The sequence below is a fragment of the Misgurnus anguillicaudatus genome, chromosome 11 (assembly GCF_027580225.2).
Source record: "Misgurnus anguillicaudatus chromosome 11, ASM2758022v2, whole genome shotgun sequence".
In the NCBI taxonomy this organism is placed as follows: Eukaryota; Metazoa; Chordata; class Actinopteri; order Cypriniformes; family Cobitidae; genus Misgurnus; species Misgurnus anguillicaudatus.
In genome coordinates, this window is record NC_073347.2 from 20,220,589 (window position 1) to 20,243,207 (window position 22,619).

At 39.7% G+C, this 22,619-nt stretch overlaps 1 protein-coding gene across 2 annotated transcripts in view; it reads right to left on the bottom strand.

Annotated features, from left to right (window-relative positions):
* adka (adenosine kinase a) overlaps positions 1-22,619 on the bottom strand; it is a 191,696-nt gene that overhangs the window by 136,622 nt on the left and 32,455 nt on the right. For both annotated transcript variants that reach the window (XM_073873265.1, XM_073873266.1), the window contains exon 4: positions 15,911-15,989. In XM_073873265.1, the coding sequence (XP_073729366.1) occupies positions 15,911-15,989 (79 nt within the window). The remainder of the gene's footprint in view (positions 1-15,910; positions 15,990-22,619) is intronic.

Here is a 22,619-nt window from a genome sequence, read left to right on the forward strand (position 1 = left end):
CAAAAGTGCACAGAGTTTGTTTGCGTGTGTGCGAGAATCGAGACAAGGGTTCGTATTTCACCCCCGGGTCCTGTAAACACTCGGTTTGCGCCAGCGTGTCTCATCTGATCTAAATTCAAATCGTTCAGAGGCTCATGACACAAATGAATCTCCGATGCCTCCCCGGAGTACCAGAACAAGCATTTCGATGCATACTTACGAGGGGCAGTCCACACTGTTCAACCCCTGCCAGCTAATGACAGCTCTATGAGAGTAAATTAAGCCACATGGAAATCTATACAGCCCACAGCTTGTGAACTATATCCCGCATATTATCGGTGGGTTAGACAAGGCATTGATTTTATATGTAAAAGCATGATATGGAGTTGATTCTGTAACCACAGACTAAACCACCGTTTTAGTACTGAATGAAAAAGTGCCTTAATTAAGACCTGAGAAAGCTGCAGTCAATTTAATTCAGGGAGCGGCGAGAATTACAACCACACCACCAGTAAAGCCATTGACTACAGTATATCCTCTGACTAACTGAGGAAAAATAGGGTCTGGTTTTAAATAAAAGCTAATTGGATTTTGTTAAGGCTGTCATTTAAATGCTACTAACTCCAAGTGCAACACCTCTTACAATCCTCATTTATCTTTGCAGTCGTGTAGCAGGTAGCTCAAACTCAAATTTAAGGTCAATTTAGCAATGTGGAAGGACGTTGTTGTGAACCACAAACCACAACCCTCGGCTGCACCATTTACAGACCATTTAGGCATGAAAAGAAGGACTGGCAATACATTATAAACTTTTATCACATTTTTGAATAGCAGCACATGAGGCCTAATGGTTAGAGAGTTGGGCTTGTAACCCAAAGGTCCCCGGTTCGAGTTCACTGCCGGCAGGTTGTGACTGAGGTATACGTTTTTACCGGCTCACTGCTCTGTGTGTGTACACGACTTCCAGTCAGTCCTTCCAGAAAAACGCAGAGTTTTTTTGTGATTGTTGCGGGCAAAAATCCTCGATTTTGCGGCACGTTTTCTTAAAAAATGCGATGGAATATGCGGGATATTTATTAGGGCTGGGTATTGTTAGGAATTTCACAATTCGATTCAATTTCGATTCTTGAGGCTACGATTAAATCCGATTAGATTCAATTCAATATTGATTTACTTGCGTCGATATCGATTCAATAATAAATAAATACACAAGCAATTAAGTACCTGAGTATATTTTTAAATAATGTGTGTAGTATCACTAATGTTTGATCACGTTGATGGTGAAGGCTTGAAAGAAGTGCTGCTGTTTGCCATCTTTGATCTTTCTGTTTTGATAAAGCGCGTCTTGTACAACGCTGAACGCTCTCACTAGAGTGTTGCCCACAGCGGCGCCACTTGCCGGGGGGGCTGAATCGATCATAGGATTTGATGAATCGATATTGAATTGAAAAACAAATAATTGCAATGCATTGATTAATCGATTTTTTACCCAGCCCTAATATTTATGCAAATTATGCGATGGAATTGCGGGAATTTGCGAAAATTGCGGAACTTGCAAAAACTGCAGAAACTTGCAAAAGCTGCAATGATGTTCACGTCACATAATCATGTCACTTCATAACGTTCCCATGGCAATAGAGGACATGGCTGCGCTTTTGGGAAGTAAATGCTAAATTTTTCAACTTTCTGCCAATATATATGTGAATTTTTGCTACGAAAATGCGAAGATTATGAAATCATGCAAGCCCCGCATATTTTGTGCGCAGAAATATGTAATTAATGCGGCGAAAGTGCGTCGTATTTGGAAAAAATGCAGCCCCGCATAAATATGCGGACTTTGGCTGATTATGCAATATATCGCGCGATCGCACAATCGCGTTTTTCTGGAGGGACTGTCCAGTGTGTGTTCATTACTTACTAGGATAGGTTAAATGCAGGGGTCACATTTCAAGCTACTTTACCTGACAATCAGGTCATTTTCACAATTAATCGCAAATCATTATTTTAAAAGAAAATGCCATAAATTTGGTTGTTTGTTCGTCTTTAAATAGCCACAGACGCTTGCATGGCATTTAAAGTCACAAAGACTTTCCTGTGAGCTTCATTATCTTTTTTTTTTTTAAGTTAAAAACTCCCCTCCTTGAACCGATCTCTCTTTACTTCCGTTCATGTGGTATGGCAGGTGGGCGGGGCCCAGGAAAGATTGCTGAAATTGGCAAATAGCAGCACAACCGTACTTCCAATGATCCAAACAATTCTCAGAGGACGAATTCCAGCCCTACCCATTTTGTCATTTCAGAAGCTGTTTCATTTGGATATACTGGGGAAAATAAAACCATCCTACTGCAGTTTCATTGTGACTTTAAATGGACCACTTTTTTATATATTCTCATTTCCAGCTCCCCTAGAGTTAAAACATTTGAATTTGGAATCCATTCAGCCGATCTCCATAGCTTAGCACAATCCACCGAATCCGACTAGACCACCCAGCCACTCGCTCAAAAATAACCAAAGTTTTGATTTTTCTTATTTACTAATGCTGCGTACACACCAAACGCGGAGCATCGCGTTACTTGCTCTAGATTACTCGCGGGATTTAACTTCGTGTCATGATAATTTTTTTGTTCGAGTTGAATATTTTCAACTTGGGCAAAGACGCGTTTGAGGCAAATCGCGTAAAAATTTTCGTGGCAAACGCGCCGCTCATATCGCGTCATTCGCATCGCCAGATCCGAAGACGCATCTGATCGCGTCTTTGCATTGACTTTGCATGTAATCTACCCGCGCAAATCGTTAAACTCGCAACCACAGTAAGACTAACAGAAAATTTAAAGTTGCGATTCTCTAGGCCGACATGGCTAGGAACTACACTCTCATTCCGGCGCAACAATCAAGGACCCCGCTGCCACAACACGGCTGCAGGAGGCACAATGCCACCACGCAGTGCCCGAAAATAGCCCCCTGTAGGGATGGGCGATATGGCCTTAAAAATGTATCACGGTAATTACAGCTGTTTGCTGCGGTGGCGATACAAATGGCGATAAATTATTCTCTTCTGTAAAATATTTGATTATGTTAAGTTTAAGTTGTGAATGGCAACATGTCTTTTGTTAAACAAAAAACCACTGCTTCCGTCAATTTGTTCCATCGTTTACTTTGCTTATCATAAGGGACGCAATTAGCAAATGCGCTGGCAATTTTCGTCTGTGTGGGATTTTTCTTATCCCTAAGTCCACTTGAGGTTTTCACCTCAGTTGCCTCGCGTATCTTCAGACATTCTTCATACTCTGGTTTTGGCTTGTTTTTCAGATGGTGGAACAATTTGGATGTGTTTCCACTCTTTGTAACCACCGTTTTTCTGCAAACTTTGCACATTACGGTAGATTGCTCCTCATCTGATCTTCTGTAACCAAACCAGTTCCAAATTGTGGAGGTATCTCCTCGCTTCACAACAAGCACCTCCTCAGCCTCACGTCCGCCTTCCTCCAGCTTGTTTTCACTGCGCACATGACCAGTGAATCGGGCGCGCACAAACTACGTCATCTACTAGACTTATCGTTATTATCGTGAGAAGACCGGTTTTCATCGTAAGAAGAATTTTCAACGGTATATCGCGAACGATAAGATATTGCCCATCCCTAGTCCCCTGTTATTGAAAGTTACTAAGGGGACTATTTTCGGCTGCTGCGTAATATCATTGCGCCTCCTGCAGTCATGGTACGGCAGCAAAGTCCAGAATGAAAGTATAGTTCCTAGCCATATCGCCCTAGAAAATCGCAACCTTACATTTTCTGTCGATCTTATTACACGATGTAACTACAGAAGAGAGGAAAAATACAGAAACTCTTTGGTTATTTTTGAGCACGATGCTAAATGGTCTAATCAAATTCAATGAATTATGCTAAGCTATGCTAAAAGTGGTAACGCTAGACCCGAAGATCGGATGAAAGGATTCCAAAATGCAAAAATCAAATGTTTAACTCTAAGGGGAGCTGGAAAATGAAAATATATAAAAAAGTGGAGTGTCCCTTTAAGTGGCAAGAAAAATATATGGTAAAACTATTTAAAACAATGTATCTGTTGGTGCTACAAACTCCAATAAATCATATAAATCAATCAGGTTTGCATCACTTGTAGTAGCACCTCAGGTTGTGCTGATTGTACTTATGTATGGGTCATGTGATATGATTAAATGTGCTCAGTTGTGCATAGTTGTATTTATTTTTTATGAAATAGCACGTAATTCACAGCTCCCATAATAACTAGAAAACATGTAGGATTATAAACATTGCTTGGTAATGCATAAGTGAGACAAATGCCCACTGCTGTTACTCACAAACAAACTAAACGTATGCTTTCCATTAATGCGAAGGCCACTTGTTTACGAAAGGTCAAGTATATTTTCTGAACATAGTTTGTGTGTGTGTGTATGCAAATGCTCGTGCATAGTGTGGCTTTGTCAGTATCAGTCGGAAAAGGTCTTTTCTACCATATCCCACATGCCTCATTGCCTCCTACAGTCTGAGCCCCTTCTTTAGTGTGATAGCGAGTGCACAAACAAAAGACAGTCTATTTATATCTCTCCCCACCAAGCTCTTCTTGGCGGTTGCCTGCAGTTAATCATTATTCATAATGCGGGGGAAGCGTCACCTTCACTATGTCACGTAACAGTATGTGCTGGAAGGATCTAAGAGTTCTGTGTTCATCACCATTTGTCACATCTGAACGCCTGCATCTATAAATACACGCGCATCTATGTGTGTGTGCGCCACCCGCTTTGACCTTTCCACAACGTCCCCGGGCTTGACTCATCTCTGCTGCGTTTGTAACAACACCATGCTATACTGTGTATCATAAATGTCACACAATTACACTCTGGAGAGAATGCAGATGCAGTTAATGTAACACTGTAGCAATGTTCTCCAGAATCGTATGCTGGGGTCCAATTAAAGTCGGATGTGAAGCACATGATATCTGCTCATCCTTATGACTGATGCCTCAAAGATGACGTATGAGGAACCAAAACAACACTGCTACCGCTAGCTTTGCAGTTGTTTGACAACCGACAGAGGCGTCTCCTAGCAACCAAACCACAGATGGTGTAAAATGCAAGCACGTATTCTGCAAATGTTTGATAAACAAGTTGTACTATTGTTTAAAGAAATATTCAATTTTCTTAAAAGAAAAATCCAGATAATTTACTTATGTTGATGTCTTTTTTTGTTCAGTCCAGAAGAAATTATGTTTTTTGAAGAAAACATTGCAGAATTTTTCTAATTTTAATGGACTTTAATAGAACCTAACATATAATACTTAACACGTTTTTTTCAACGGAGTTTCAAAGGACTATAAACAATCCCAAACGAGGCATAAGGGTCTTGTCTAGTGAAACGGTTGTCATTTTTGACAGGGAAGATAAGAAATATATACTTTTAGACCACAACTTTTCGTCAAGGTCCGGTCCAGCGCGATCTAACGTAAATGCGTAGTGACGTAGGGAGGTCACGTGTTACATATATAAAACGCACATTTGCGGACCATTTTAAACAATAAACTGCCACAAAGACATAATTAGTATCAGTTGACATACAACAACGTAGGAACAGTCCTCTTTCAAGACGCTTGTAAACACTGGGGCGGAGTTTCGCGTTCGTCCTCTGTGACCTCTTGATGTCATGACGTATTGCGGTGACGTAGTGGGGTCAGCTGGCGCATCACGACCGGATCTACATGACGAGAAGTTGTGGTTTAAAAGTTTATATTTGTTATTTTTATTGTCAAAAATGACAATCGTTTCGCTAGATAAGACCCTTATGCCTCGTTTGGGATTGTTTATAGTCCTTTGAAACTCAGTTGAAAAAAACGTGTTAAGTATTATATGTTGGGTTCTATTAAAGTCCATTAAAATTAGAAAAATTCTACAATGTTTTCTTCAAAAAACATAATTTCTTCTGGACTGAACAAAAAAAGACATCAACATTTTGGATGACATGGTGGTGAGTAAATTATCTGGATTTTTCTTTTAAGAAAATGGACTAATCCTTTAAGTTAACGATTATAAATGACTAATATGTTCACTTTTAAGCAAATATGAAATCCAGGATAAAGTCTTATCTAATTTTGAGATTAGGAGCATCGGAGTTCGATTTCAATCACTGATTTCACATACATTTTAATCTTTGTCATTGCCTTCCTCAGTCAATAGTCAATTTTTACAGAATGTTCTTATGTAGATGTTTTTACTGTATGTAGAAAACAGTATATCACAAAAATGACTTCAGATGGGTTTCCAAGGGAAGGATTAAGGCCAAAGTATAGTCAGTTTTTTGTGTGTACGTGAACGTATGCGCGCGGTCGAACACACAGTGTTGCAAAGCATAGTTTATTTGACTTGGGCGTGTATGCAGACGTTCGACGCATGTGCATTGTGACAAAATGCAATGCATTTTATGGGCTACATACTACATTCCCCTGTACATGTATCAGCGACCTACGCGTACAATGTACGCAGGGTTTAAAAATCTGCCGTGCGCGTAGTATGCGTGCACTCTTCTGAAGACGAAAAGAGTGTCACGCGCACTATACGCAAACCTCTGTGTAGACGTAAATAAAAAGGGATCATACTTCAGCCTTTACAAATAAAATACACAAATGTTTACCATTAACTAATGCTGGGTACATGCCAAAAGACAATCGGGCTGATTTTGGGCCGATTTCCCCCCTTCCCACAATCCTAGTTGTGTCCGATTATCTTGATGGTTCTACAGATTATCTTATCAGAATTTCGCTTGGTGTGACGTTTGTTACGAGTGTCCAAACCTGATCTGAAGAACATCAAAGCCGTCCCGATTACGAGTCGTAATCCTGAAATTGAATCAGAAATCCTGATGTGTGGGAGGAACCCCGATGACAAACGCGCGCACGCTCTTGAAATTACAACGTGAAATGAAACAATATCCAAACAGAAAGCAAAATTATGGAAAACGGAAGCGGTCATCGCACAGCACAAAGTGAAGTGGACAGCAGAGATGGACCATGTTCCTGCTGTCTCCACGAGTTCACCCAAACCCTTTTCTTTTTTTTCTTGAATTTTCTGTGAAAATCGTTCCAAACACTATCATTGAAATTTCTTCCTTCAATTCGTCCGCCATGCTTATTTTGAAGTCTCGCGATTTTGCGAGATTTCCTGTGTTTACATTCGAGTCTCTGGTTGAAAATCTGTTTGTGTGTTGTAGAGGTCTTCTCGAGTCCAAAGAAATGGACCCGCCCCGAAATGACCCGAATTACTTTATACCGGAAACCGACGTGCATAAATATTTTTTTTAAAGAAAGACCCGACCCAAGACAAACCCGAGAAAATTAGACCCGAGTCCGACCCGAACTAGTGGCAATTCTTTTACCCGGCTGGACCCGAATGTAAACGGCACTGACGTGTGTGCATTCTGCAGACCCACACGCAGCAGTCAGACAGAACGAAACTCCGGTGGCCTCACAACCAATTTGGCGAGCTGCTCCATTTGTTTTACTTTGTTATCTGACGACGATACCAAGGTAACTGCTAAAATGTATATTTAAAATTGACTGACTCAACGAAAATTAACCTACTAACAGCCACACAATGTCGCAAGCGCTAAACAGATGAGAGGTTTGAAAAGGACCTTAATGCACACATGTGAGAGAGTTCGGGTCTTCTTGGGTCCGTTCGGCAAAAACACATTTATTTTAAATTACCAGAGACCTGATGCACCTATTATTATTCTCGACCCATGTCCGAGGCACACGTGAAACTTTTAGACCCGAACCCGATCGGGTCTTGGGTCGGACCTCAGGTTTTCGGATCTAAGTGGACCTGTAAAGACCTCCAGTGTGTTTTGTGCTGTCTTGTGACACATCATGGCACACCACACTATAGGTGCAAAATAGTTACATCTATGATTTTTTATCCTCATGTTTGTGGTCTATCACAAGTCTTATAAGATGTAAAAAATCTTTTGGTGTGTGTACCCAGCATAACATCATTCACCTCGTAGACTCATGTATTTCCATACCAGTTAAAATTCCCACTTCAAGTGATGTTCTACTGGGAAATTCCAACTTTCTTAGTTGAATAGACCGCAGCATAATCAATCAATCTGCTAAATCAATCTCATGTCTACAACAATGCAAATGTTTCTCTTTTAACATGAATATACCACAACACAACTTCCAAGGCATGCATTGTTGCATAGCCTGTAGCAATCTATTAAACAAATGTGATTCTGCAGGGTTTTTTAATGCTTGTGTGTTTACTCTCTGTATCGACTATAAGAAAAGATAACATTAATTTATCTAAATTAAGATGAAACTGCTGTATAGCTTTGTGAGACATAAAAAGCATGATTGCAAAGAGTGTGGGACGTAGAGTATCACCTACACTTTCAGATTATGAGGTTAAGAGATAAGACAAAAGCACTCTGATAACAAGGGCGCTCCGGGAGAATTGGGAGCTCTCGCTGGGAGGCGCTGGACTGATCAAACTAAAGATTAGTGGAATATTAGCTTAGACACAGTGCATGTGCTCTAGTCACAGACAGGCCAGTGCAGTCAAGAGTCCACGCCCCCTCTCACTTCCAGTAAATACAATTTTGAGGAATAAAGTTGGAGAGTGAAGGAAAAGGAAAGGTGTGATTTCACAAAAATCCTGTTCTTGCATACCGCCAGTGTTTGGGCGTAACCCTAAACTAGTCTGGCCTCACCAAACACGCACCTCTTCCTGCACAGGACGGAAATGGCTGCCACTCTGCTGCTCTTCAGGAATGCAACGGTGCAGATGGAGGCCAAGTTGACTCTGTTTCTTCTTTTCTACTCGGGCGCTTAATTGTCTGTGACCTTTCATCAACTCAGGAAGGAAATAAACCGTTCTTGGCAGCGCAGTTGTCCGAGAAGCTGCCGCTTTTGAATGTTAACATTCAATTAACCTTCTGTCGAGAAACGGAGGAGCATGCTTAATGATGAGGCTGTTTTTGAGCTTCTCGCTGCACTGCACATCATCCCCAATACCTGCAGGTATTTAGCAATCATTAATCAAGACATGCTCGCTTTGCTGAAGTTACATTAGATGTGCATTAAACAGTCCCTCTGTTGAAATTCGGCTCCATTCAGAACAACGAGGGGAGATTTCACACTCACACATATCTAAATACAACCATACAGGCAGGTATTGAGACATTCTTGCATTTGATTCTCTGTTGTAAATATTGGACACAGATGTTGTGGTCATTTACTGTGGAGAGTTTAAGGTTCCTTGGTATGTGTCTTGTTAATCTCACGAGTCTTCAGAGCTTTCAAACTTTCCTTTATTTTCCATCAAACTTTCCTTTCTTCCCCCTGCCAAGTTTGATACACGTAGCTTTTGCCATTTCTCTCCCCTTCCACTGAGAGTAGCTCTTTCATGAGACACAAAAATATATTAATTCTTTATCGAGGCTGGATGGACAGGATCTTTTCTTTCATTCGAAAGAAAGCCAAAAACCCAAAGTCAAGTCAAACATGAGGTCATGGAACGTTTTGTCTTTAGTCTGATGTCTGGTTATAGGCACCAACTTTTCCCCAATTTAAGTTTCCATGCAAAACTATGAACTGGGAAAGGCCTTTGTGTGCCGAAGTGATTTTCTTCATAAAGGAGTTCCAACTTCAGAGTGCACATGTGTTTCCAATAAAATAGTCCAGTTTGCGTCCAAGGTTGGGCCCCTTCACCACTTTGAAAAAGAATCTGCAAAGGCACCACGGGCCAGCGACAAATGGAAAAAAGGAGAAAGAGTAGTTGAAAAAAGTAAGGGTGCAAAAGTGAAGATCTCCTTGTGTGCGATCACAAAACACCAGCTTGCTTTCTTTTGCAATTAGCATAAAGCCTTTCAAAAACGACATGTTTAAAACGTTAATCTGTCTCATTTGGACTATCAACATTACCCTGAAACAACATGCACATCGTGCCATGTGCTTTAAAGTGACAATTGTACAGGGCTCTGGAAGAATAATTTAACCTCCCGATGGAGTCAGCACCTAACAACTGCTCTCTCTGTTGGTAACTGACGGCCTATTCCCCTCTCAAGCTCTCAGTTGCTCAAGGGGCCACACCAGGGGCGCACATGTAATAGAGCCGAGTCTTGGATCACAGTGCTGAAGAATGCTCTGGGAACGTTGTATATACAGTGGAAGAGAGAGCGATTCTCTATCCTGGCTTTGATGTCTGGGGCATGTAGAGCAGTGCTGGGTACGTTCTCTTTGCAGGACTGTATAAAGAGAATGCAAGATCGTTACTTGCAGGTGAAAGTCTTCATTTTTGAAAGTCTTGTGGGCTATAGTGGTGCCTGTCAGAATAACACTATGTCTCCTGCACAAATTTACCAATTCAGACGCATCAAAGAACCATCTGAAGAGGCTCAGAGCTAAACCAATAATAGATTTAGATTGATGTAGGCTTTTTAAAGTATAGGGAATATATGCGCTAACAGTGTAAAAATTAATAGTTCACCCAAAAATTCAAGTTTTGTCATTATTTGCTGACCCTCCAGCTGTTTCCAAAAACTGTACACAAAAAATAAAGATGAATTATAATGCCAAAAAAATTCTTTGTAATGAATAATGTTCTTTAGGATTGTAAAATGTATGAAAGAAATGGTTCTTTTAAGAACTTTTAATGGTTTGAGGAACCAAAAAAAAACTGTTAATCGCTCTTTTTTTAAGAGTGCATTTTTCATATGGAACAAAAATGTGATATTTAAAGTATCAGATGTACTTCTAAAGCCATACGATAGCAAAACAGAACAGAGTTTAATGACTGTTCTGGTGCTGATAATGTTCTTCTAATGAATTTTTCATTACAGAACTGTGGGTACTGGAACACTGAACTCCAACTGAACTCTTATATATGAACAAATCAGTCAAATCAGTAGGATTTGTAAATCCGATAAACCGGTTCATTGGAAACACTGCCTCAAATGAACAACTCATTCACTGTTCTGGTTCTCAAGTTCAACTCACTGATTCAATGATTCTGTCACGGTGGTCCTCGTGTTAACAGCTCAAAGAATGGAAAGATTATTGAGTACACATGGACTTAAATTTCACTCTTTTGTCACACAAAGAAATAGTATGTTGTGCAAGTTGCATTAACTACTGTTACTAAAAATGGATAGTTTAACGAAAAATAAATGACAAAGGACGATATTTTGAAGAACGTTTATACAAAGCAGAACTGGGTCAAATAATACTACCTGTATGGAAGTGAATAGTGCACACGATCTTCAGTACTGTGCAAAAGTCTTAAGCCACCATGCCAGAATTAGATCTGTTGTTTTTGCAATGTTATAGTGATCATATATAATTGTTTCTCAGTCTCTTTAATAGAATACATCCAGAAAATACAGGAAATGTGTATATAGTATTAAAAACTGTATAAAAAATGTAAACTAATGTGTCAATTATTTAGGGTAAACTTTCCTTCCACTTGAGCAATAGCAGGAAACTGCAGGATCTCTTAAACCTAAATAAAATTAAATCCTAATTTTTAATTTTAAAGAAATTTGTCTTTTTACTTCATTCTGTTCAAAAACACTCAAGATGTGTTTAGTGCCAAGAGAGGTCACACTAAACACAGACAATGCCTAAAGAAGACAATTCATTTTTTATTTTGTGTACAAATTTCCTGTATTTTCTGTTCGTATCTTAATAAAATAGATTGAAAAATAAATATGGATGGACATTAAAACTTCTAAAATAACAAGTCTGGTGGTGATGGTGTCCTAACGGTACATTCAAGAATGCAAGTCTTAAAGGTGCAGTGTGTAATTTTTAGAAGAATCTCTTGACAGAAATGCAAAATAATATACAAAACTATATTTTCAGGGGTGTATAAAGACCTTTTTATAACGAACCATTATATTTTTATTAACTTAGAATTAGGTGTTTTATCTACAAACACAGAGGGTCCTCTTACTTGGAAGTCGCCATTTTGTGGCGCCATGTTTCTACAGAAGCCTTTAATGGACAAACTTTTTTACTAAGTTGTCTCCGACGATGACATGTTTTTCCGGTGGCAGCTACCTTAGCTTCTCTTTGCGTTTTAAAAGCAAGGGGTGAACAGTGGACTGAGCCGTTGGTTGCAGTTCGCAACCTCATCACTAGACGTCACTAAAATTTACACACTGCACCTTTAAACTACAAATATATCCAAATGTAGTCTAATGTTGGCTTATATAAAAGATATTTACTTGATTTCAAATGACTCGACACTTGACTCAAATATCGTGTAATACACTTTGAGAAGAGCTGTTTTAAGAGGGTAATGATACAGTTGCAGTGAGTGAGAAACAGCTGTGCAAAAAATTCTTTATATGAAGAAAGTTTGTGCAGCTTTATTCAAATGACTAATTCACAATAATAAATTTAGTGTATGAGGCCTGCTGTATAAAAGAAAAGACTCCTCGCCTACTGTTTTTCATAGAAAACATAACAACATAAGAAAGGGTTTGGGATGATTTTCAATTTTGGGTGAACTATTCCTTTGACATTTTATTCCTTTATGTCTCTCTTGAGTGAATGATGCTGTGGAGGAACAAATCAAGAGGTGAAAAAAAGATAATCAGTTTGTTTTTATGGTCTCAGGAAGAAAAAGTGATTCAGAGACAGAAAAGATAACCCTGCCTCTCCAATGGCTGGTTGTTCATGTGTAAATGGTCTACCTATCTCAGTCAGGTACTGAGACTTGAACATGCTCCCTCCCGTCTGCCCAGCAGCGCCCGAGGCTGAGAAAAGCCTCAGACTGGAGCACATCATCTCCACATGGGTGCTTTGATGTGCGCTCACAAAACAGCCCATGTCATTGCGTTTGAAAGCTCTCGTTTTCCACGACACCGACACACAGGTTGCATTGCTCCTGGCATTCCAGGTGCTGCCATGTGTTAATCTCAGAGGCCCGGTTCCGCATCAAGCTTGCCTTCTCACACGGGCCAGCTTTGAAGAGCTGTCTGATCAAACCGGTGCTTAACAACCCACACATCACTGGCAGCCTTCGTAACTAGCATTGCTTCAAAACGGGCACAACTTTTACATCCCGACTCGTTTATCAGCGGAGGCAGGTGAAGAGCTGGCAGACGGGGCAGACATCCTCACAAGGACATTTGCAACAAATCCCGTTAAGTAAATAAATGTTGGGACGCAGCCAGAGAAAAAGGATCAAATGAAGATTCACTTCTGAACGTCTTTGCGTTTGGGTCAGAACAGTTGCGGCCGACAAGAGTAACGACAGTCAGACAGTGAAGTAATGAAATCACATTTGCTTTCACTGGCAGATACCCAAATGATTATCCACAGTCTTACCTCATCACACACAGAGGTCTGTATTTCACAGTGATGGATGCAGTGAATGTAAAAGCCTTCGCAGCCTAATGCATTGACAGATTTAGATGCTGTGCATCATCTGGAGATAATCGGAACATTCCATGTGTCCTTTTAGATGATTTATATCAAAATAACTTCCAATCTTGAGAACTTAAAAGCGTTGATGTTCTCAGCCACCTGCAAAAGTATACAAAAACTGAAACACATCAGGACATGTGCGACGCAGGAATCAATCTCTAGTTTCAGCCCTGAGGACAACAGGGTCGTTTGAACTGATTCCTCTGCTGTGATAGCACCCTACCGGACCATCAGGGACCAAAAAGGAATTCTGTTGTTACTTTAAACAGCACGACACAAATAAATATCCCACTCAGACGTGAAGCCTCGTGTCTCGGGAATACTAGGAACTTAGAGAAGGGAAAATAATACTTAGACAGTTTTGGAAACGCTCTAAGCAGACAATGGCTTCAGACCAGGCCAGCAAAAGTGTAGGGTGGAAAAAGTCTGTGTCTCTTTTAGGCTATAAATTATGAAAATATCTCCTTAAATCATGTTGTTGTGATCGCTGTGTCTGATATAGCAAATATAAGCCTGTAAAGTAGAGTAAAAGAGGTACAAAAACAAAACTATGCTGCAACTGCAACTTAACTTTAAGAGTTAAGCTGTAAATAACAAACATACATTATTTTGACAGATGAGTGGAACTTACAATGTAAGATGATGTCATATTACATTTTAAAAACTGCAATTAAAAGATGTTTTACTTGACATGTTTTATATGCATCATCATAGGAGTGAATGTGGATCCAAGACAAAAAAACTTTACAGACTGTTATGACAAATAAAATAAAAGAATTAGCCAATTCTTGAAAACAATCCAATTCTAAAAGTGCATTTATTGTGTAATGCATCATTTAGAGTTTTTTTTGTAGCTTATGTTTGATTTTATATGAAACATCTATATTAGGGTAATAAGTATTTGAACACCCAGCTATTTTGCAAGTTCTCCCACTTAAAAATCATGGAGGGGTCTGAAATTGTCATCATAGGTGCATGTCCACTGTGAGAGACATTATCTAAAAAAAGAAAATCCAGAAATCACAATATATGTTTTTTTTTAACTATTTATTTGTATAATACAGCTGCAAATAAGTATTTAAACACCTGTCTATCAGCTAGAATTCTGACCCTCAAAGACCTGTTAGTCTGCCTTTAAAATGTCCACCTCCACTCCATTTATTATCCTAAATTAGATGCATCTGTTTGAGGTCATTAGCTGCATAAAGACACCTGTCCACCCCATACAATCAGTAAGAATCCAACTACTAACATGGCCAAGACCAAAGAGCTGTCCAAAGACACTAGAGACAAAATTGTACACCTCCAAAAGGCTGGAAAAGCCTACGGGGAAATTCCCAAGCAGCTTGGTGAAAAAAGGTCCACTGTTGGAGCAGTCATTAGAAAATGGAACAAGCTAAACATGACTGTCAATCTCCCTCGGACTGGGGCTCCATGAAAGATCTCACCTCGTGGGGTCTCAATGATCCTAAGTAAGGTGAGAAATCAGCCCAGAACTACACGGGAGGAGCTGGTCAATGACCTGAAAAGAGCTGGGACCACCATTTCCAAGGTTATTGTTGGTAATACACTAAGACTTTTTTTAGATTATGTCTCTCACAGTGGACATGCACCTACGATGACAATTTCAGACCCCTCCATGATTTCTAAATGGGAGAACTTGAAAAATAGCAGGGTGTTCAAATACTTATTTTCTTCACTGTATATAACAATGGACTTATTTGACCATGCTCCATGTAATTAAAACTCCTGTTTTAGTTGTGATATGTCTTTCAAAGCAAAAAATCTTCAATGTGAATAAAGCACAATATACACTGAGACAATGGCTGAAGCAACACAACGCTATATGGTTCTCGGATTAGATGCGACTGAAATAACTGGAACATAGTAACCCTCCAAGAAGCAAGTTTTATGTGTGTTGTGCGTTTTTGCAAAAATATGTGATTTCGGAAATATTCAAAAGCTTTGAGCAACCTCTAGATATTGTAGGAACAGTTTAGAATATTGTAGGAACACATTTAGGGGGTGAGAATTTAATTGCTGGAAGTATAATAAATCTCATCTAAACATGCCCCCCAAATAAAAAATATGCTAGACACTATTTAGGCCTGAATCAGACATTCTCAGACATACAGCATGGTTTTGAAATTCTCACCTTTCGACCTCTAGTAAGAAACACTACAGGACAAGGGCCAGATTTATTACATTTGCATTTATGCACCTGGCAGATGCTTTAATCCAATGCAACTTACAGTGCATTCAAGCAATACATTTATATCAGTATGTATTTCCTGAGAATTAAACTCATGATGACCTTTCACTGCTAACACAATGCTCTACCAATGGAGCTACATGTTCAATTAAACATACAAGATTAACCCTGTAAACAGATTATGGATGACATAACCAATACATCGGTCTGTGAAAGCACTACATGATGGTTTTATTACTGACTGCAGGTTTGAGCACCAACCTGTGCGATTTTCACCGAGTTCTGAGTGGCACCTCCAGCGTGGTATTCAACATTGAATTTCTTGATGATCTCTTCAAACCTAATGCACAAAAGAGAAATGAACAGAGTAAAAATATAAAAAACATAACCAAGTAAAATATTCATGCATGCACAACAGAATAGAATTAGATTTTGATGGAAAGCTAAATGAGGAGGTTTAATATTTAACACAGTCCATAATAAAAGCATCATCAAATATATAACAAATTAAAATGTTTATCCATGTACAGAAATTATAGTATACAATAAGACAGGAAAAGAATTAGGGGGGGGGGGGTTTTGACAATATACTAAATAAGGAGGTTGTATTTTTAACACAGGTCTTGTCCGGAGCAAAAATCGCAAGATCACAATATCACCCAGTGGAGATGCATCGAGAACAGGAAACCTCAGACACTGTAAACAGGAAATAGAGGACTTATGCCGCAGGGCAGTGAGCCTTCTGAGAACGTGTGCATGTACTGTACTTCTGCACGAATCTCTCAGCATGTAGAGACACGTGCACACACGCACACACCAAACGACCCACACAAAGAAAACAATCGACCTGCCCGATGTCTGGACATTACAGAGGAAAGTATTCAGCGCAGACCTGTGTATGCAACAGATTTTAACAGCATGCAAATACTGTGAGTCACTGAAGGACGCGACCTCCCGTGGCCCCTGCACTGAATACACAAGCGGGATAAACAGACCTTGTGCAGAAACACACGCTTTCGTGTTTTCATCTGAGCTTCCCGTCACATAGCGCTGACGTTTAAGACTGATGTCCGCTAAGAGATAAAGCTCTCGAATGCAAAAACAGAAAACAAACCCTAATGTGTGCATGAAAGTGAAGATGACGGATATAAAAATATTAATCTAGCCCTAAAGACCCGAATGACGAAACAATGACAAGCATATAATAAACTATTTTTAGTTGATTCTGCTGCAATCCGATTGCACAATGTTGCGGAAAATTGCAGGTAGATTTGTAAAAATTTCTGGCAGGCTCTTTGAATTTCAAATGGATTTCAGTGGCAATGCATAAAATTACACCACATGAATTCATATAGTGTGTATTTATTGGTGGTTGTTAAGGAGTACTCGCCAAAATCTCTACTATTGTTTTTATTGCTTTAGCAAGTGCTACTGATCATTAGGATCAATAAATGTGTGACCCTGCCTGTGAAAACCCAGCTAAAGTATTTTTTTGTGATTTATGGTTTTCTTAAAGTCGTTCTATATAACAAAAAAATAACATTATGTCCTTGATCTCTTTAAAATTGACTGAGTAAGGTTAGGAAAAGTAAGGTTTGATTTCAAATTGAAAATCAAACGTTTATGCTTGTGAGACTTTGCCTGGATTTCACAGACAGTATCAATATAATGCAACCTGTTTGAACGCACTGTCAATATCAAGACCTCACTGCTAGTTTTTTTTTACAAATACCAGACAGGAAAGCTATAGAGCGCAACCTTAACTAGGTGTGGCTACCAATGCGTTACCAAAACAATCTCTGATACGTCTATATAAATATCATGTACATTCAGAGAAAGGCAAATGCGGCATTGATGTACCAAGCCTACAGAGACACTGGCGCACAAAGCAGCCTTGCACAATGATTCATGAAAAGCTTATCATGTTCCATTAGCAGAGAGTGGCCTTGGGGCGCTGAATGGGCCACCCTTGGCTCCCAGCACTTCCTCTGGGAGGAGGGTCAGCTCCCTCTCTGATCTGTCACTCCTCTTGTGACACTGTCAGAGGGGAAAAGCCCATCAAGCAACACTTCATATTCAGCCAAGGAGCAGGAAGGAGCAGCGGGGGACCAGCTTTAGCGAGGAAAGATCTCACATAACTACACATTTAAGTACTTCCTTTAGCAACAGGAGCTCTGCACACTTGGCAACAAAAGGCTCGGGCTGAGGATGGCTGGCATGTTGAGGCTCTTCAAGATGCTGCCCAACAACAAATGCACCGGTTTCTCACTCAGCCTTTTGAAGCTTTTGTAAACATTGGAGTGACACCTTCAGAGAGCATGGTCATGTGCGTCCTCCTCTGGTGTATCTCTCTGTGATGCCTCTTAAACCCCGTTCACACAGTACTTTGGTCCTAGAAAATTTCTGCTAAATTGGCAGAAAACAGGCTTCTGTGTGAACACAAACGCGTACCATAAATGTTCTGGAATCGCTCCCGTAAAGAGGACCTAGTAACTTTGGCGTAACATACATGGAAAGCATTTTGTGTGAACTAGACTTACAATGCCGTAAGGGGTGTGCGGTAGTAAGGACACACTTGTCGTCGATTTAAATGCAGATCAACATTCACGACAAGAAATCTCAAACTGGACTGAAGCAGAGATCAGGGAGCTCGTCGCTATCCGTGCTGAAGCTGAGATCATTTACCAGCATGACTCTTTAATTAAAAAAATTTGCACACATAAACAATTTTCCAGCAGGTGCCTGACTAAAAGATGAGTCAAAGCTTAAATACAATAGGACATGCTCACTCCATTTTTGCTTTCAAAAAAATTTACTTATTTACATAACGTTTTGAATGGTCCTTGTCAGGTCAGACATCAGAAAGGTTTTTTTTTCATTTTTTTATGTTTTAAATGGTTTCTAATGTTTTGGCTGCCTGATATAGACCGCTTCAGTAGTAACAACATAAACAAGCGGCTTTTGTGGTCATCACGTAACTTCCGGTAAACTCAGCAAAGAATAAATAACAACAAAGTCCTTTTAAAGTAGTTTATTTATATAGCAAGCAAAATAAACAACACTTAGATTACATTATTTTCGACAAGGTATTTGTTTAAGAGTTCAGTTTCAGCAACTAGTCAGACCATTAAACAAACAGAAACCAGAAGTAAAGTTCAGACTTGACACTTATTGTGTCACCGCACATGCGCACAATGAAACTGTCTATAAACCATAATAACTAGCTTCCGGTAACAATGCCGTCTTGGACTCATGAAGTCACTGCGCAACGTAACTATGGCAACCAACACTTACTACGCCAAAACTCTCACTTGAATTGCGTGAGTCCAAGATGGCGTAGTTATTATGGTTTATAAAGTTTTGATTACGGATATTTTTTTACAAAATTGCATCGATTACCTGCAGAAGACCTTTATTAACCTATTAGAGCCGTGTGGATTACTTTTGTGAAGGATGGTTGCACTATTGGGAGGGGTTTAAGTCAGAAGTTGTTCTCTGATCCCGGTTTTCTATCTAAGCTAGAAAGAGCAAGGACACTTGATTAAATAACTCCAAACATATGTATCTCCGGTTGCTAAAATTGAGTAAATCATGAGGTAATTCTAATATCTGGCTGGAGTAACAAAGACCAAATTTTTTTATTCACACAACAGCAAAAACTAAATAGATCAGCAAATGCAGTTCACTGCAGCTTACTCAAGCATGCTGTTCGTTCATAAACGTCTCTGTATCAGGTCATAACAATTAATGCAGTTTGCAACATCCCTCTGCTTCTTGAGTCAGGGCTTAGTGCAGTGGCCGGCAGCGCCCCCTGTCTGGAACAAAAGACCCTCATCTCTACATAGCGTGGGAACAATATACACACTTCCTCAGCACAGAAAGAAAAAAATACTAACCATTTTGACCACAGTGCGTGGGACTGAGCTAAGCAAGTCAAACCACGATCATCCGTACACAAACACATTTCCCTTTTACACACACAGAGACACAGAATAAACCTCTTGCACTTTCTGCCCAATGCTCCACTGATCTTAGTTATGGCCTGAAATGGGTCAGGAGGAGAACTGGATGGGAGAGCTGCCACAGCGCCCAGTGTAGGGTTACAAAGCAGGGCTAAAGACCAAACACACACACCCGCCCCTCAGAGAAAAACTGCACACACAGTAGAAACACTCACAAAAGAAGAAGAATAAAACTACTATGTCCTGGTGATGCAGCAATGCATTAAACATTCACAGTGACTTTGCAGACACTATTATGCAACTTCACTGAATTAAGCAATGTGGAAAACTTGCATAAAAATGCACAATTAACTAATTTAGTATTTACAAATGCTAAAAAACTATAATGCTTAATTTATGGTTAATTTATGTATTTATTACAAATACAAACTTATAATAAAGTGCTACCAATACACTATTTATATACTGCAAAATGTTTTCGCAAAAATATTTGGGTAAATATTTATGGTAATTACCTTGTATTATTGTTATATAGGTGTGAATGAAAAAGCTTTATTTGTTTCAACTAGAAATTTAATAGGTGGTTCTTATATGAAACATTCTCTAAGAAAAATCTGCTTGGCAACAACGCCTGTCTGGAGGAAACCATGCTTCCTTTTCATTTCAGAACACGTACTGAAATTTAAGTATCAACAAGAGACTGAAATGAAAAAAATATAATCAAAAAATAACCACCAAAGCCCAACATGGAACATGTGTGAACATTATTGATCGAAAAAGGCGATATTCACAACTGTTTACTTATTAACTCGGCAAAGAGAAAAAGCAGTCTACCTCACAGCAGGAAGTAACGCCCGCAAAGCTCAATATTGACGGCAGTTTTATTTATTGTATAGCAGCTAGACTGGAAGCAGCTGATGTGGCTACATAAGCAATTCACACAAACAAACAGTGATCCTGCAGGGACTGTTCATCAATGGCCACAGGCAAACACTCCTCTACACACAGCCTTGTGTCTAGGCACTCCACGAACAACATCAAAGCCGCACTCCGGTTAGATTGTGGAAAACACAATCAATTGTGAGAAGCCTCTTATTTCAGAAATGTAAATTGAGCGGCAGTGGAGTGGTGACAAAGGGAGTAAGTGTTACAGTGGGAGGTGGTGTGGATCTAGGCATTAAAACTAGGTTTGAAGTTGTGTAGACGCAGTTGTTGGAACTATGGGAGAGGTTTTCTATTAAAGCTTCACAGAATACAGATGGCAAAAAAGTGCAGGTTTAAGAGGTGGTAAGTCTGTTACAAAGGTTCATCCGTTCAATATACAGTAAAATCGCGATTTCTGTGATCGTGGCTCTTCATCAGTGGTCCTATGTCGTACAGTGAGAGAGGTTCAATGGCGGCCATTTTCCCGGTCTTGCGTCTAAAGATAGCCTACGATAGTTTTCTGACGGTGTCAGAAATTCAGCATGATCAACGCACAGTGTGTTTGCTGCTACGACCTGTGTACTGGTATTTGTTTATCACTAGCGCATACTGGTGACGTCGCGCTAACGTGTAACGCAGCCGTCGAAGCCTCCATGTCATCATTGTGCAGTCTACATGCTTGTCGCACCCGAGTCTAAACGACCCATGTCGCACAGTGTGACAAGATATGATCCCATAGGAGTGCAAAAATCCTGAAGTGTATTCCAGGCTTCAGGCGGATTTCAAAAAATCTGTTGGTCCATGTTAAATGTCTAGAATTCAGGCCAGTGCTGCATTATAACTAGGGGTGCAACTAGTGTTGGGCGATATGCCTCATTGTGAGATCGTCCTATCGTCCTGTTGAGTAGTTATCTGTCCACCCTGCCTGTTATAGAGTGCGAAAGATACATTAACACATTTAATTTGGTCAATTTAAAAACATGTCCCTTTCATTCTCCCAGCGTCAAATTTGTGTAACAACGCCATCCAGTGATTGCTGGAAATATCACTAAGGCTAGTTGTATGGCTGGACGGAAAAGTGCACTTACTCTAAATATAAAAGACATAATATATAAATACGAAGTAACTTTCAAATACGAAGTAAAATCTTTCACTGGCTTCCCTGTTGACTCGATTAGGTACGAGTAAATGTCCGGACACCTCTGGCCAATGGGGAGCGTTGTTACACAAATCTGACGCTGGGAGAATGAAAGGGACATCAGGGCTCAACATAAAGGATTGCCCGGTGGCCAGGGGCAAGCGTGAGAGACGTTTGGGCCAGTAAAATGTATTGTCACTTGCCCGATCGGGGCAGTGCTTCACCCTCAGTCAATAAAATATATTTTCATCAATGTATTTTATTTAACATCTTGGAAGAAGACATTTACTTGGGTAAAACAAGACGAAAGAAACAATGCAATATTTTGCACAGTTTGCTATCAGTTTACGGGTAAAGCAGAAAAGTTGGGAACCTTTTTTCATCGGAACATGTCTGTTGTATATCTATACAAATATATTTGACTTTTGAATTCTAATTTTTAAATATGTGACAGACATTTTTTGACTGGGCCAGTATACCTTTTTTTTGCGTTGAGTTTTTAAATTGACCAAATTAAATGTGTTCATGTATTTTTCGCGCTCTATGGCAGGCAGGGTGGACAGATAATTACTCGACATGTTTAATCTGAGTGAAGTTATTTACGCCTGCCGGGTGTGTACGAACGTTGCTTTGTTCCGCTATTTTGTATGGAAGTCAATGAGAAGTCTAGTTTGTTTTCCCCCAAAAGTGGGCGTGAACCTGTTCAGAGACATTCTATGACATTATGCCGGTTGTGCGTATACTGTACTGATTCTAAAAATGCAATATTGATTTTAAGAAATCATACAACATTCATGGAAGTTGTTTTGTTTAGAGCAGTGGTCTCCAACCTTTTTTTGAGCAAAGGCTGTCACAATGGATAAAACGATCTGGAGGGCTACTTTTTAAGTCTATGCAAAACTTTTGTTTTACTTGTTGATTTGATATGTTTTATCATTGTTTCAAA